Below are 13,629 nucleotides of genomic sequence, written 5' to 3' on the forward strand. Positions count from 1 at the left end.
AAAACTGTCAATCATCAAAGCAAAGGGGAGTCTAGTTGTGTGAGGAGTTTGCCGGGAAAGAGGGAAGAAAACAGAATTCTTCCACCATTAAGGTATCCCAATGGCCGCCATTTTAACCTGTTAGTGTTTTGCTGCATTTCCAAAGTAACTAACGAAATACATTTTGATCTGAAAGTGTTGAATTTATTTTTTGTAGTCATTTTTTTTTTTTTTTTTTTTTTTAATTCATAAAACACAAAATTAAAGTGCACAATAATTTTTGCGCGATGCTTTATTTGGTCCATTAGTTATTTTCCACCAAATAATCACTTCAAACTGTTGCCATGGTAAAACTTTACGAACTGTCGAGGCCACGCACCGTTGAGGTTTTATTCCCTTTAGACCACCTCTGACCCTCGAGTGTAAAAAAAATTCTCTCGCTCACACACATCTTATTCCCCAGGGGTGTGATTGTAAATCAAAGCAGAATTCCTCTATTTGTCCACAGGCTTGTTAGGCAGGAAAGGGCGTCCATAAATCAGCAGACCCTTGCTGATGTTTTTGCCCGCTGGCAATGAGTTGAACAAGCGGTGAGCGCGGCCCTCAAGGCAATATCCTAAGTGGCCCTTCATGCCCGTCTGGAGGAAGATTGTGAAGAAGATGGACATGGAGGAGAGTCTTGCTCTGCCGGCTGAAAAGACCACGCTTCATTTCCGTGTTCGTAATCAAACCTTAATATGTCTCGGTTGACTGGAATCTTGAGCCTTTTGAGCGCTCTGCTTATTACCGAGGATCGCCATCCGTCCCTGCTGCTGACGATGATTTCGGACGAATGTATAGTGGATATAAAAGGTCTACACACCTGTGTTCAAACGCCACGTTTTTGTAATATTTAAAAAAAACAAAAAAAAACAGAACAAGATCATTTAAAAACTTTTCCCACCGTTACTGTGATTTTATAAGCTCGATTGGGGAAAAAAAAACTTGAGAGTGGAAGTAAAAATAACTGAAAAATAAATAAGAGAACAATAACACATTTGTGCAACCGCATTGAATTGTTTAATTTTACTTCTACTCTCAAAAAGGTTTCTGATTTTGGAGAGAGCAAGCTTCGTGTGGTATAACTATCTCTGGGTGTCTCCATATTTATGCTTTTTTTCCCCCTTTTTCTTACAACTCATAGTGCACTACGTAAAAGCCACCACAAGAGGGTGCACCCGAGCCATCTTGTCGTTTTGCTCCACATCTTTCAACCTAATAAGAGTTCCAGGGGCGCTTGAAAAGAAAGGTTGCAAGAAGTTGAAAAACCATTGTCTGCGCGGCTTCTTTCATTACGGAGCTGATTTATCCCACAAGTGTGCCTCCTGCCGGAGCACCGCGGGTGAAGAATGGGGTACAGAAAGGAGAAGGCCTCCACCACCCCACAATAACTCACGACAGGCGCTTAGGCCTCTGACCTCTTTTGGTCAACAGCCATTGTAAGAACAAACCGTGTAGATTTAACAGGCCGAAGTGTCTAGTTTAATCCAAAATGTCCGACTTCCTGTGTGTTAAAAGGCATAAGTTCTTGAGACTTTTTTTTTTTTGTGGGTGCACTCATGATGGACGTCCATCGAATTACATGTTACTGAGTGAACCTGATTGCACGGGCTAAACCTTCAAAACATCCCAGTTGACACATCCAAGTCAATTTGTAGGAGTCGACCGTTGGAATTTCGGGGTCACCACTCTGACCTGAAATTGCAGACTTACGGTTCATTTTGCAGGTCTGCATATTCACTAGTGAATGCGTGACAGTAACAAACAAGGGGATTAGCATGACCTGCTTTACAGCCCAACATAAACAATAGCTTCTTCTCCTTTTTCTTATCCGACCACCCATCCAGTCGCCACCTCAACATTAATACACCGTGTTCTGTTTTTGTTTCCAGTACTACTGTACTACCATCTACCGGTGCAAGCGAGGACCAAACTACTAAAGGATTAAACCCATGTGTCAGATAAAAAGCTTTGCGCAGCAGATGGTTGCGAGAGTATGTTTGCAAGCAAGTCCATAAACTGTCACTTGGTGGGGTCAAGGAACCTGCTTTTTGAAAGTAATGTGGCACTAAAATCAGAATGTCTTGCTTTAGATGAGCACTTGTGCGTTGACTACATTTGGGGTTATTGGTTAGACTACAGAAGTAAAATCATTAGCCAGCGCTCCATCTAAAATCCTGTTTTGATTGGCGCGGTCACAATGATGTTAATTTAACGCTGTCGTTATGATGATGTGTAGTTTTGAGTTTTCTGGAAGACTGATAATCATTCGGCTATCTCTATTTAGCTACAAGTGAGGTAAAACATGAGGAATGCCTTTTCGTAGGGTACATACTAAGCGTTATCATTTGTGAAAAAGGGTTGATTTTTGATGGGTCGCTTGCATTGGGATCTGACTCCTACCAAAGAACATTATATCATATTTACCTTCTTTCTATATGTGGAAGCTTTTACTTTATGATGTGATTACAGCCATTGCAATGAGTGCTCTGCTCTATAATATGGAACAGAACTCAAGTGTGGGAGCTTGCAGGCCTGCCTGTTTCATAGCTAGCTCTCTCTCGCGCTCTCGCTCTCTTTCTCTCTTTTTTCGCAGTTACTTCTCAAGCTCTCTCGACCATCGAGGCAAGGCGGGAGTTTACAGGAACAGCGAGCCTTGTCACATAGGCGGAGTAACACAGGAATGTATTGTATGCGTGTTGGAAAGACAGGACAGCTGGGGCCGAAGTAGTGCGCCAAGTTACTCCAAAATACCCCAAGATGACCCTAACATGTTACAGCAGGTGTTTAATAAAAACCACGACGCGAAATACTGATTTGTTTGACAATGAGAGCGGGGTGCTCGTTTGAGGTTATAAAAAACACGGGCGCATTCACGAGTCGCGGAGGGATACTGAAGGTTGCCAGCGAGTGCTTAGGCTCGCTGAAAGCACACACAGTAAATTGAAGGCTGAAGAGGCCTGGAAAACCCGGACTGGCGCTTGATTTTAATCTGCTTTTAAACGACGAAAAAACACATACAAATGTACCAAAACGGCTCCACGTTGTCTAAATATCGCGTAAGTTGAACATAATGTATCACCAGCGAACGATAATGATTGTTTTTGAAGGTTTTTACTGCTAAAATAGCCACTTTTGTGTGTCTGAGGCAGGGAACGGTTGGTGTACTATGACCTCCAGACTGCAGTTGTATCATGGAGGAGTACAACTGGTTGTACTGGAGACCTGCAGGCAGCGTGAAGGTCAGTCCGCATCCACTAGGCAATTTACACCCAAATTCACGGATTGGAGCAATACATGTCATTACATTTGCACATTATTTAACAATATTCCATTTTCCGCCTCTGTCCTCAATTTAACATGCCCCAATTGACTGTAGTGGGAAGTAACTAAGTACTGTGCAAATACAGAGCCTTGAGCTCGAGTGACTTGACTGGATTGGACTAATTGGAGTGAACTCAACTCACTTAACAATAAACTGCAGTTTTGCAGATGGAGAACAGTTCTTCAAAAAAAAAAGAAGCTTCAGGCTGTTTAGGACCACTCCCAGTTTAGCGTCAAACTGAACTTGATACGAATAGAATTCCACATTGTGTATAACTAAACAACACAACTTTGTTTTATGAACGCTATCTGATTGCTGACATGCAATGCACAGAAACGCCATGGAGCAGCGATATGGAGGAACGTGAACCAGGGAGCTTTGACGAATGGTGCAACGGTTTCGGAGCATAGATAAAATATTACCATCCATGGCCTTTAAGAGAATTGTCTGACGTTGTCTGGTCCAAGAATGATTGGCGACAAAGTCTTGTGCCGGTTAACTTCACCAACTTCGGGGATCCAAAAATGCTCAGTGTAATCTGAAAAAAGACATACAGGTAAGGTGTATATTCACTCTTATTACTAGCTAATGTAGCGTTTTTTTTTGTTAGTCAGTTCACAACATTAGGGAACATGCTGGTTTTTTTTTCTTCTTCTAAGTGGGTCATGGGTGGAATAATTCTTGGAGAGGTCAGCAGTTACCAAGAGGGCATTCCCGCCTATGGTCATCCATTTTGTGGAAAAGTCACTACAGCTACCTGTGGGGAAACAAGGAGGAGTCTATTTGGAGGGTGAGGCATTTAATTATTTGAGTGGATGCTGGACCACACCCTGGCACGGTCACCAGTCCAAAACACTGCACAGATCACCATTCACACCTCCAGTCATCCATTTTCTATTCAGGGTAACAGAAAGCCGGAATCGATATCATGGTTTAAAACCCTGCTATAATGTCAGCTTTACAGATGCCACATCTGCTCTGTATCGTGCACAGGCTGTCAGAGTTAAAGCATAGGCAGCTTGGCCAATGAGCACTTTGAAGTCCACACAGACGTGTTTAGAGCGACGCCGAGGAATCATATGGGAATGAATGCCAAAACACGTCGGCTCGATAATACCGTTTCTCGACCCTGACGGTCACATCAGCTTGACGCAAAGTGCTGCCACAAGGATTGGATGGTGGAGGGTATCGGAGGTGCGGGCGGCGGGCGCGGGGTGGCGGGGGTGGAGGGGGTTTCACCCCTCCCTTGAAAGCCCAGCTGTCAGTGGTTACATAATAGCGGAGCCTTGTTGCGCTCGCCAGACGGCTTTGTGCTCCTGTCACTGGATGTGATTGCGGGCCCAGATTAAGCGGCGGGTGTGAAGGCGCAGTTAAGGGCTTCCTACCTGCTCTCCAGCTGAGAGAGACAGAACAAACGGAATCAGAGGTCCGCGCAGAGCTTTAATGCGGCCCGGCAAGTCGGCGTATTGTTGCCTCTTTTGTGCGCTGATGAACACTGTTGCCCGCTTACGCCGCCTGGTGTTTTATGGAGTGGCCCAAAGAGGACCTCCATGGGGGACCGTAGTCAAGTGAGCATCGAGCATTAAACGTGCAAAAGACTTTTGGACACTTTTACAGCTCACAACTATCCATTTTCTACCACTTATCACGTTTAGGGTTGTGAGAAGGCTGGAGTTTCGCCAGATGACTGTGGGCGAAAAACCTGGGTAGCTCGCTGCGCATGAAATGTGCCGATGTGCCAAACGCACAGTCGCAGTATAGCGCCGACTACTGCAGAGGAGGACTTAATGTAACATTTTCTCTGCCTTATGTATCGGTGCCTGGTTTCAGAAGTATCCGCGAGTACCCGATACCAAAAAATAAGGCCGGTTATCTGCCCCTGATCCTGAGACCATAAAAGTCACCGTGTGGATGCAATAAGGGGTGCGGGTATGCGTGGGAGTTGGACAGGATAGGGTTGGGGTTGGGGGGGAAGGGGGGGTGGTCCGTTGATTGAAGAAGGATCTGATTTCCCCAGGGCTTGTTCTGTTAATTCAGTGTATTATAGCACAGTTTACCCAAAAGGACGGGTGTGGGGCGGGTGCTAGTTCAACAGGGATCCTGGTGGTGGTCCCCCCCCCCCCCCCCAAGAAATGGTTCCTTTGGGTTCCTCCTCCATCTTCTGATCCAGACCGTCTTTTCCCTCTCTCTCGCGCTCGCTGCTTATAACAGAGAGCCAAGCCTTACATTAAATCTGTGTTCTGCATAACCGACGTTGTATGAGACTCGCCCCACGCCCCCCCAACCCCCCCAGCAGTCCCAACCGCCCGCCCACAAACCCCCCATCCCCGTCCCTCGTCCCGTCCCCGTCTCTAGTCTGCCGGGCCCCTCTTCCGTCTCGCTCTTCTCCAGCTAGCGCCTCGCTATCAGCCCAATTCTTCCAGCGCGACAACAAATAAACGCTGATAGTAGGGACAGTAGACCCCCCCCCCCCGTCCCCGCCCCCCAACCCTCAGGTGTGTTTACTGAGTTTCACAAAGTACAAAGCGTCCTTTTCACTATGTTTTCTCTTGAAATAAATGAGTAAAATGCTATTTCTGCCGCCTGCCCTCCTTTTTGCCGTTTCCTCGAGTAGCCTTAATTTGTCACCGTCTCAGCGAGGATTGTGTTTTGTCTCACGAGGGATATGGAAATCTCTCAAAGAGGCGTCGAGGCAAATCCTCCCAAAAGCAATGTTGTAGTAAACAAAAAAACAAAAAAAAACACTTGCCGGAGCTTTAAAATTGAGCAGGCGGCAGCTGGAATTGTTTTTTTCTTTTTTCACCTGTTTCGATGCTTCGATTTGTGAAGGTGGCGTTTGTTTCTTTAGCCTGGGCGCAATGCAGCGCGACCACCACGCGGAATGTTGTGTGGGTGCTGCTGTTTTGGTTAGTAACAATAGTCAAATGTGCTTAACGCTTTCTTGTGGAATATAATGTCTATTTGAAGGAGGTGTTTATTTATTCAACATGGACGCACACAACATTACGGAGTGACAACATGTCAGAGTCTACCAGAACACTAGCCAAGACTAGGCCTGCTGTTTTGGTTAGCAACAGAGTTTGCATCTGTTGTGAACTGAAGTAAAGTAAATCCAGAATGTGATGGGACACGGCCACACTTGTTGAGGCCCTGCCACTGTAATGGAAATTGTCCCTCCGGGGTGGTGGAGGGTCGGGGGCGGGTGCTCTGCTCACGGTCGAAATTGCGAAAACCAACGTTATTAGCGGGACTCGGAGGGGAGGCCGGGAGATGGAGGACTGCCCTTAATTACCGTCCTGGAGGCTTTGCGGGGACGCTGTGATGATAGGGGTTCAAAGGTGGAGCTGGGAGGGGCTCGGATTTCAAACCTTAAACGCTGTCACTGGAGTACTGCGTGAAGATGCTAGCTTCTTGCGCTAGCTTGCTGCTGCTTGCATTAAGAGGTGTAACATTGCAACAAATTCCTTTTCAATACAGTCGAGAAGTTTACCAAGTTACCACACGGAACATTTTAGGGAAGAGCAAATGCCTTGTAAACAAACACAGCGCAGCTCAGCTTTTGGTTTTGGCAGTGCGGAAGACTTTTCGACTGTTCAAACTATTGAAGCTTTATGTCGCTGGCACCTTTTTCCGACGGGTTAGCATGTCAAGATGAACCGGCCTCATGGACCGCCAAGTCAAAACGAGGCCGGGCAGATACGACTTTCCAGTTTTCCCCATCTGTTGCCGGCGGATCGGATCAAAACACAAGCGCTCCCTCTGAATATGAAACGTGGCTTTGGACCACGTCACTTGGACCATTTTAGGATTTGGATCAAGCGGCGAGGAGGGTACATTTGAACCTGCCGGCCGCGGCTCCTGCCAAATAGGGCATCTTTATAAAAGGCTGGCGCGGTCCTTGACGGAGCGACGGTTGGCAGGGACGCCGTGGCCATGTGGCAGCGCCAAAGCCAGGCTTTTGCTTGGCGCTCCTCTCTGTAGTAGTCAGGGCGAAACTCAGCATTCCGGCTCAAATGATTCATTAGCAAACAGCTCTCAGATATGAGCGGAATATTGTCAACATGCTCCCTTGGAATTTGCTCATTTGAGCATGGCATACATGTAAAATAGTTTGTCTTTTTAGGAAAGTGCAGCGTCAATAGTTTGTATTTTTATTCGGAAGGAGCAACATTGATTGCTTTTCTTTTGAAGAAAGCTCAAGATTAGTGTCTTGTTTTTGGGAAGTGAAAGATCAATACTTTGTCTTTTTAGAGTACAGTACAATGCAGACAAGTGCGTCGGTAAAAGTTTCACCGACCTAAGTATTCAAGTGCAACATCATTTGTTTGTTTTCTTTTTAGGAAAGCACGACATCAACATGATGTCTTCTTTTTTAGGAAAGTGCAGCGTCATTTCTTTTTGAAGGAATGACTTACACAAATAGTTCTTCTTTCTAGGAAAGCGCCACATCAATTGTTTGTTTTCTTTTCAGGAAATGAACATAAACAGACAAATACATCAAGCAATCGTTTCGCGAGCGAAACTGATTAGAAAGTCAAATGTTACAAGTCTCGATTATTCGATGGGCCACATTCCAAACGGTGACAAGGACGTTGCCCATCACTGATGTACCGCGCGGTGACAATTGCCGGGCAGCGGCGACCAGTTTGCGTGGCTGAAAGAGAGCAGTCCTCGCACTGCGTTTCCTTTCACTTGCAAAAAAAGAGCGCAAGCACCCGCCGTCCTTGCCGGGTGGACGGCGGCTCGCTGTGGAGAGCTCTTAACCTCGCCTCGCATGCCCCCATTCACATGCTTTCCTTTCCCTTTTGCCTTTCTTCATGTCGCGCCGGAGAAAACAAGAATTCACAGGTGGTGACTCGAGCAAAGTCCTTTTCTTTTTTTTTTTTTTTAAATAAAAAGACCCCTGAGCCAATTCACACAAACCATAAAAATTTTTTTTAAAAACGAATGTAACCTGAGTATATGCTATCATTTTTGCTTTGAAAGCTTCTTAACTCGCCGAGGTCCTGACATGACAATATTGTGAGGACTTCATCGCTTTGAAGTGAGATGAGTTCAATTGATGGAACCCCTTTAGGTAAGACGCCAAAAAAAAAAAAAAAAAAAAAGCTTATTCTTCATCCGAACACTGAGCTAAACTTACTGAAATAATTATAATGACCCATAAACAGCTCTTGGGTTTATTACGCCTCTGTAGTCCGAAGCGGCAAAACCAAATTTGAAAGCGAACATAATGACATATTGAAACTTCAAGAAAATTGCCTATTTCATCATGTATAACATGCTGCAATCTTTTCTTTTTAGGAGAGTGCAACATCACCAACACCTTGTCTTCTCTCCGGGAGAGGAACGGCGCCGACAAGTGCGACAGCAGCAGCTCAAACGGTCTGAATTCTTCTGGTTCACTTTTATAATGTTGTGTTTGTTAGCTGCGATTTTAAACGTCGTTAGACACGCGGGCGCGCACACACACGCACACTGTGTCTGGGAAAGAGTCGAATGGCCATTGCACTTTGCTAAGTGGCACTTCCTTCCTCTACACACTCCAGACGACGTGTTGAACGGCTGCATGGCAACCATCTGGACAGGATCCAACTGTTGTGATTTGGTGCGTGCGTGTGTGCGTGCGTGCGTGCGTGCGTGTGGCCAGGTCGAACTGGCTTTAAGATTGCCGCTAATGTTTGGGGCGAGTGTGACGGCGGAGCCTTAGTGGCCATCAATTGTGAAATTGTGTACGTTACTGTCAGAGAGTGGGTGTGCGTGTGTGTGTACGTGTGTGTGTGTGACTGAATTCAACCACACTCTTGTTAGGAAATTCCACACCCCATTATTGGGTTGCCCGGGTGATCCAATGCCTTTTTTTTTTTTTTCCTCCCAAAGTTTGAAACCCAAAGAAATCCAATCGATACATTACAAGTCCACAGTGACGACTTGTCAATTAAATAAACATTTGTATCGTCGAAAAGTGCTGATAAAGTCATTCAACATTCAAGGATTACTACAGAAATGTAAAATATATATTTTTTTTTAAACATTCCTTGTTTTTATTTTATTTTTTTTAAATCAAGTTTAGCATTTTCCCGCCAGTACAATTCCCTCAGAATTCATAGGAATATCAATTATTTTTGTGGAATTAATGGGGCTAAATTGTGGAATATGAACTGAATATATGGGGATTTATTGGATAAAAGTTTGATGAGAATAAATCAGAACAATAAAACATTGACATCCTTCCATTTTTTGAAAGAATTTCTTCAGTCTCTTCTGTGTTCATTTCATAGCATTTCTGTTGGCTGCTCTGCTTCCAAGTACTGTATGTGGAGCTTAGATTTTACTTTTTTTTTTTTAATATTTTGGTCCAATCAGATTTCAGCCCATGTGTTGCCACGTCAGTCTAATCTGCCCACGGCCTTCAGGATCACTGCTAGCGCTGGCCCATGTGACGTAAGCGATCTCAGCAAAAGGGACTGTTTCTTTCACCAATCAGATTTCACATTCGTCCTCACAGGCCCAGAGTGCTGGCCTTGATGACGTCAGCGGTTTTCCATCCTCTGATTGGTTGATCCGACGAAAATCTTTACAGCCAACTTTGACTCTCAAAGCAGCGATCTGCATGCATTGCCACGTTTAATAATCTCTGGTGAGTATGAAGTATTATATTTAGGTTTTTTTGCGATGTCCTAAGGTAAATATTGTAAACTACTCTACATGATGTACGTGGCACAGCTGCGCGCTGAGAAATTGCGATTTCATCTACAATTGATAGTTTCTGTAATTGCCAGGAAAAGTGAGGATTAAGTCACAGGCGTCGCCTCTAAAGGCCCAGGTAGCAAATGCGCCATCCGCCACTGTTCAAATTGGCGTGGCGCGTCGGATCAAAGGCCGTATGTGGCCCACGGGCCGCAGGTTGCCCACCCCCGTGTTAAATAATCACTCGAGAAACGGGCGCTTGGATGAGGCCCAAGCTGCTGCCTTGGTGACGGCCGGGGGTGATGCATCACGCTCGCTGAGGGTGGCTTGCTGGGGACTGAGTAAACACTCTTAAATCATCTGCTACCCCCACCACTGTCACCTCTGCCACTCCCACAACACACACACACACACACACACGCACACACACACACACAATGCCAACAGTGGCGTTAGGCCAAGTTGCTCCGAAAATGTAGCATTTCAAATACAGCGTTACTTAAATCATTTCAAAGGAATTAGTTACGTTACGATAATCGGGTCTCTGTTTTGTCGGCCAAAACATCAGATTACTAATCATCTTAACATTACGTTGATATGTTTTCATTTTTCCACGACATCAGAGTGGAAAAATCTGCGATTGCGGTGTATAATATTACTTTTCTTTTTTTTTTTTTTTTTTTTAAGTAATACATTACTGATTACTGTAATACTGCCGGCAAAACTGCAATGATGCATCAACCGTGCCTTGAAAGCAGCCAGCGACACGCAATCGGGCCAAATGGGAAACCCAAGCCACATCAAGAGGAGTAATACATGTCGACTGAGGTTGTGGAAGTGTGTTTTATCAGACCAAAGTTGCCACTCACAGCATCAAAATGATAAAAGAAGTCACTCTACTGTCTAAATATATAAATGTTACATTTAAAGTATAAAAACGGACAAATGCGATGATGTGGGCAGCAAGACACGAATAGATTACAAGCGCTTAACGTCACACTACTGAGAAATGCTTTCCTCTGATTCAAGAGTCTGCATTCCAGGTCATATCAGTTGGAAGTAGGGCTGTTCGATTTTGCCCAACAAGAAAATCCCGATTATCTTCTCCCAAACCCGATTTTACTTTTACGATCACGATTTCATTGAAAAATGAAGTATTTTGAATGTCTTTTATTTCAACTTAATTTTTCTTTCTTTGCACTCAAAATGCCAGTCAATTTAACTTAACCTCGTGCTCACTATTAAGCCTGTCTTGGCGGAACGAGACCGGCGTGGAAATGTTGGACTAAACGCAGGACAAGGACACGGCATGCACATAGAAACCATTTTGCAGAGATGCGCCCCCATAATAAACAGCAAGTTTATGCTAAAAGAAAAAAAGCTCCCTCCCCCCTGCCTCCCTCCCTCCCTCCCTCATAGCCTTGTCTCTTCTGATAAAACACACACACACTCCTCCCATAGCCTATATACAGCAGCTGAATGGACCACCCCCCCTCCACTCTGCACACTCTCCTTTATTAAAAAGCCCTTGCAAAATGTGCCTTTTCGTCCCTGAAAGACACACAAACATGGCCTGTGTGCAAACGCCGACTGTTTATTTCACTGGAAGAGTGAGCCATGAGAGCAGAGAGCTGCGCATTGTCGAGAGAAAAGGGCTGAGGCAGAGCTCGCTCGCTCGCTCGCTCGACTTGCTTGCTTCCCATCCCCCACGTTCACATAGCAAAGTTCTGCTCGCTTTTGCAAGCGCCGCTGCTGCGTTCACGGGCGCCGCCCGCCCCTCGGAAACGCAGATTCTCCCGGAATGAAGGCTACATCTCGGCGTCTCTGCTGCACATTCCCGCAACATTACGGCAGTTTGTCAAGAGGCATCTTATGTATTGTAATGAATCAAGAAAAAGAGAGTAGAATATGCCAACTAAGAGTCGTAACTGCATCTGTGTGTTGGTTCTCGCTTGTCTAAATTCGTCAAGATGTGGCAGTGTCACGTTCAAACATTCTTTTCCTATCTGTCTCTGTGATTGATATTTGCCACATCTCCTCAAATGATAGTTTTTAGTCCGAATAACGGTTTCAGGCTTGTTTTTTTTTATGGCGTGTCCCAAACTCAGATGGTCAGCGAAGGCAACGCCTCGGCTGCTGCTGCTGCTGCTGCCATGAGAGCGGGAGGCAGGCAGGGAGCATTAAGAGGAGGAGGAGGAGGAGGGGTGGAGTGAAAGAGTAGAAGAAGAAAACGAAGAAGAAGAAGAAGCATTTGGGGGCGGGGGTGGCGGGGCTCTGTTCTTGTTAATTATGACCTGACCAAAGTGCTCTGCTTCAGAATTTCCTTGGAAATTTCGACTTTACTCCCCCCCCTCCCCCACTGGCAATGTGAATTTCAAAGGCCTTCCACGATGCTCACTTTTCTGACAAACTATCTTCACTTGCAGTTCTGCGTGCACTCCATCCACCCCCATCACTCTCTTTCTTACACACAAACTGCCTGTAATTTCATGCTTCCCTCTGCTTCACTTCTCTGTTACTGCACACAAATGCAATTCTCACGTGCGTCGTTGCTAATGGCCATGTGGCTATTTGGCTCTGGAATAGAATGAGATATGCAGAAACAATGGAAAGTGTTTTTTACCAAACTGTATAGACAGAACACGCAAAAAAAGCTGGGCAATTTAGAGTTGTCCATCTGTCCTGGTCACCTCATTTGGGTGCATTCCTTTGAGCAAAAATGGCTACTTCAAACCAAACTGGTCAACTTCCTGTTCAGTTTCGGCCGTGGGTCCGTCAGAAATTTTTCATGCATCCAGTGACTATAAGTCCTCCAAAATTCAGGTCAGTAACTAAAACTGGTGTTAGGGGCTATTTTTTTTCCAAAATTACGACCACTGGAATTTGACTCAAAATGTTTTGCAATTAACGAAAATAACAAAAATGGCAGACTTCCTGTTAAATTTCGAGTATGGGATCTTGAGACTTTTTGGTGGGGTCCTGTCATGATAAACAAGTACAATAAATACCATGCCAAGCCGTGAAACTGGTGTCAAGGGCTGATCAGGGGCGGGGCCCTGGGCATCCACCTGTGGACAAACCTGCCCCCCCCCCAAAACATTATCAAGGGTCATCTGGCGTGAAGTTCGGATATCAAATTCAATTATCATTGTAAAGTAATTTGGAAAAACCTCCATCCGCGTGGGCCACCAGGAAACAAAGAGAAGTTTTCAGGCATGTTGAGGCCCTCAAAAATGCGGAAGAACAATAATGAAATAATGAAAAAACAACAAATACACGCACACACCGTACTGTATGTGTCACTTTATGAATAAGACTGGAGACACAAAGTCTGTAGCTCTGAGCATGAACACACACAAGAGTAGCGATTAAATGAGCCGATTGTATACTTTTTAAGAGATGCATCAAGCTATTTGGGTCCTCTGTGGATCTAAAAGGGGGGAAATTCATGGAGTTTATTTTGCAGTCAATTGATTTGCATAGGTGAATAGAACTCGAAGCTAACATACTGGGATTTTTACGGCCGGCGACATGTTTATGTGTGAGTTCGGTTCAAAGGCATTAGCGCAGCATTAATGGCTCTTCTTGGGGTGTAA

At 45.1% G+C, this 13,629-nt stretch overlaps 1 protein-coding gene across 2 annotated transcripts; it reads left to right on the plus strand.

Annotated features, from left to right (window-relative positions):
* Positions 1–609: 609 nt before the first annotated feature.
* Positions 610–9,977, plus strand: LOC147132041 (uncharacterized). Of its 2 annotated transcripts, none has more exons than XM_086015102.1 (4): positions 610–694; positions 3,171–3,260; positions 8,648–8,728; positions 9,852–9,977. In XM_086015102.1, the coding sequence occupies exons 1-4, from the start codon at positions 610–612 to the stop codon at positions 9,869–9,871; spliced, it is 276 nt and encodes a 91-aa protein (XP_085871228.1). In that variant the 3' UTR covers positions 9,872–9,977. The 2 variants fall into 2 exon arrangements, with proteins under 2 accessions (XP_085871228.1, XP_085871227.1); XM_086015101.1 differs by lacking the exon at positions 9,852–9,977 and adding an exon at positions 8,893–9,577.
* Positions 9,978–13,629: the final 3,652 nt, after the last annotated feature.

This window comes from Filicampus tigris, chromosome 18, assembly GCF_054856515.1.
Source record: "Filicampus tigris isolate MCC_2025a chromosome 18, RoL_Ftig_1.0, whole genome shotgun sequence".
Taxonomy (NCBI): Eukaryota; Metazoa; Chordata; class Actinopteri; order Syngnathiformes; family Syngnathidae; genus Filicampus; species Filicampus tigris.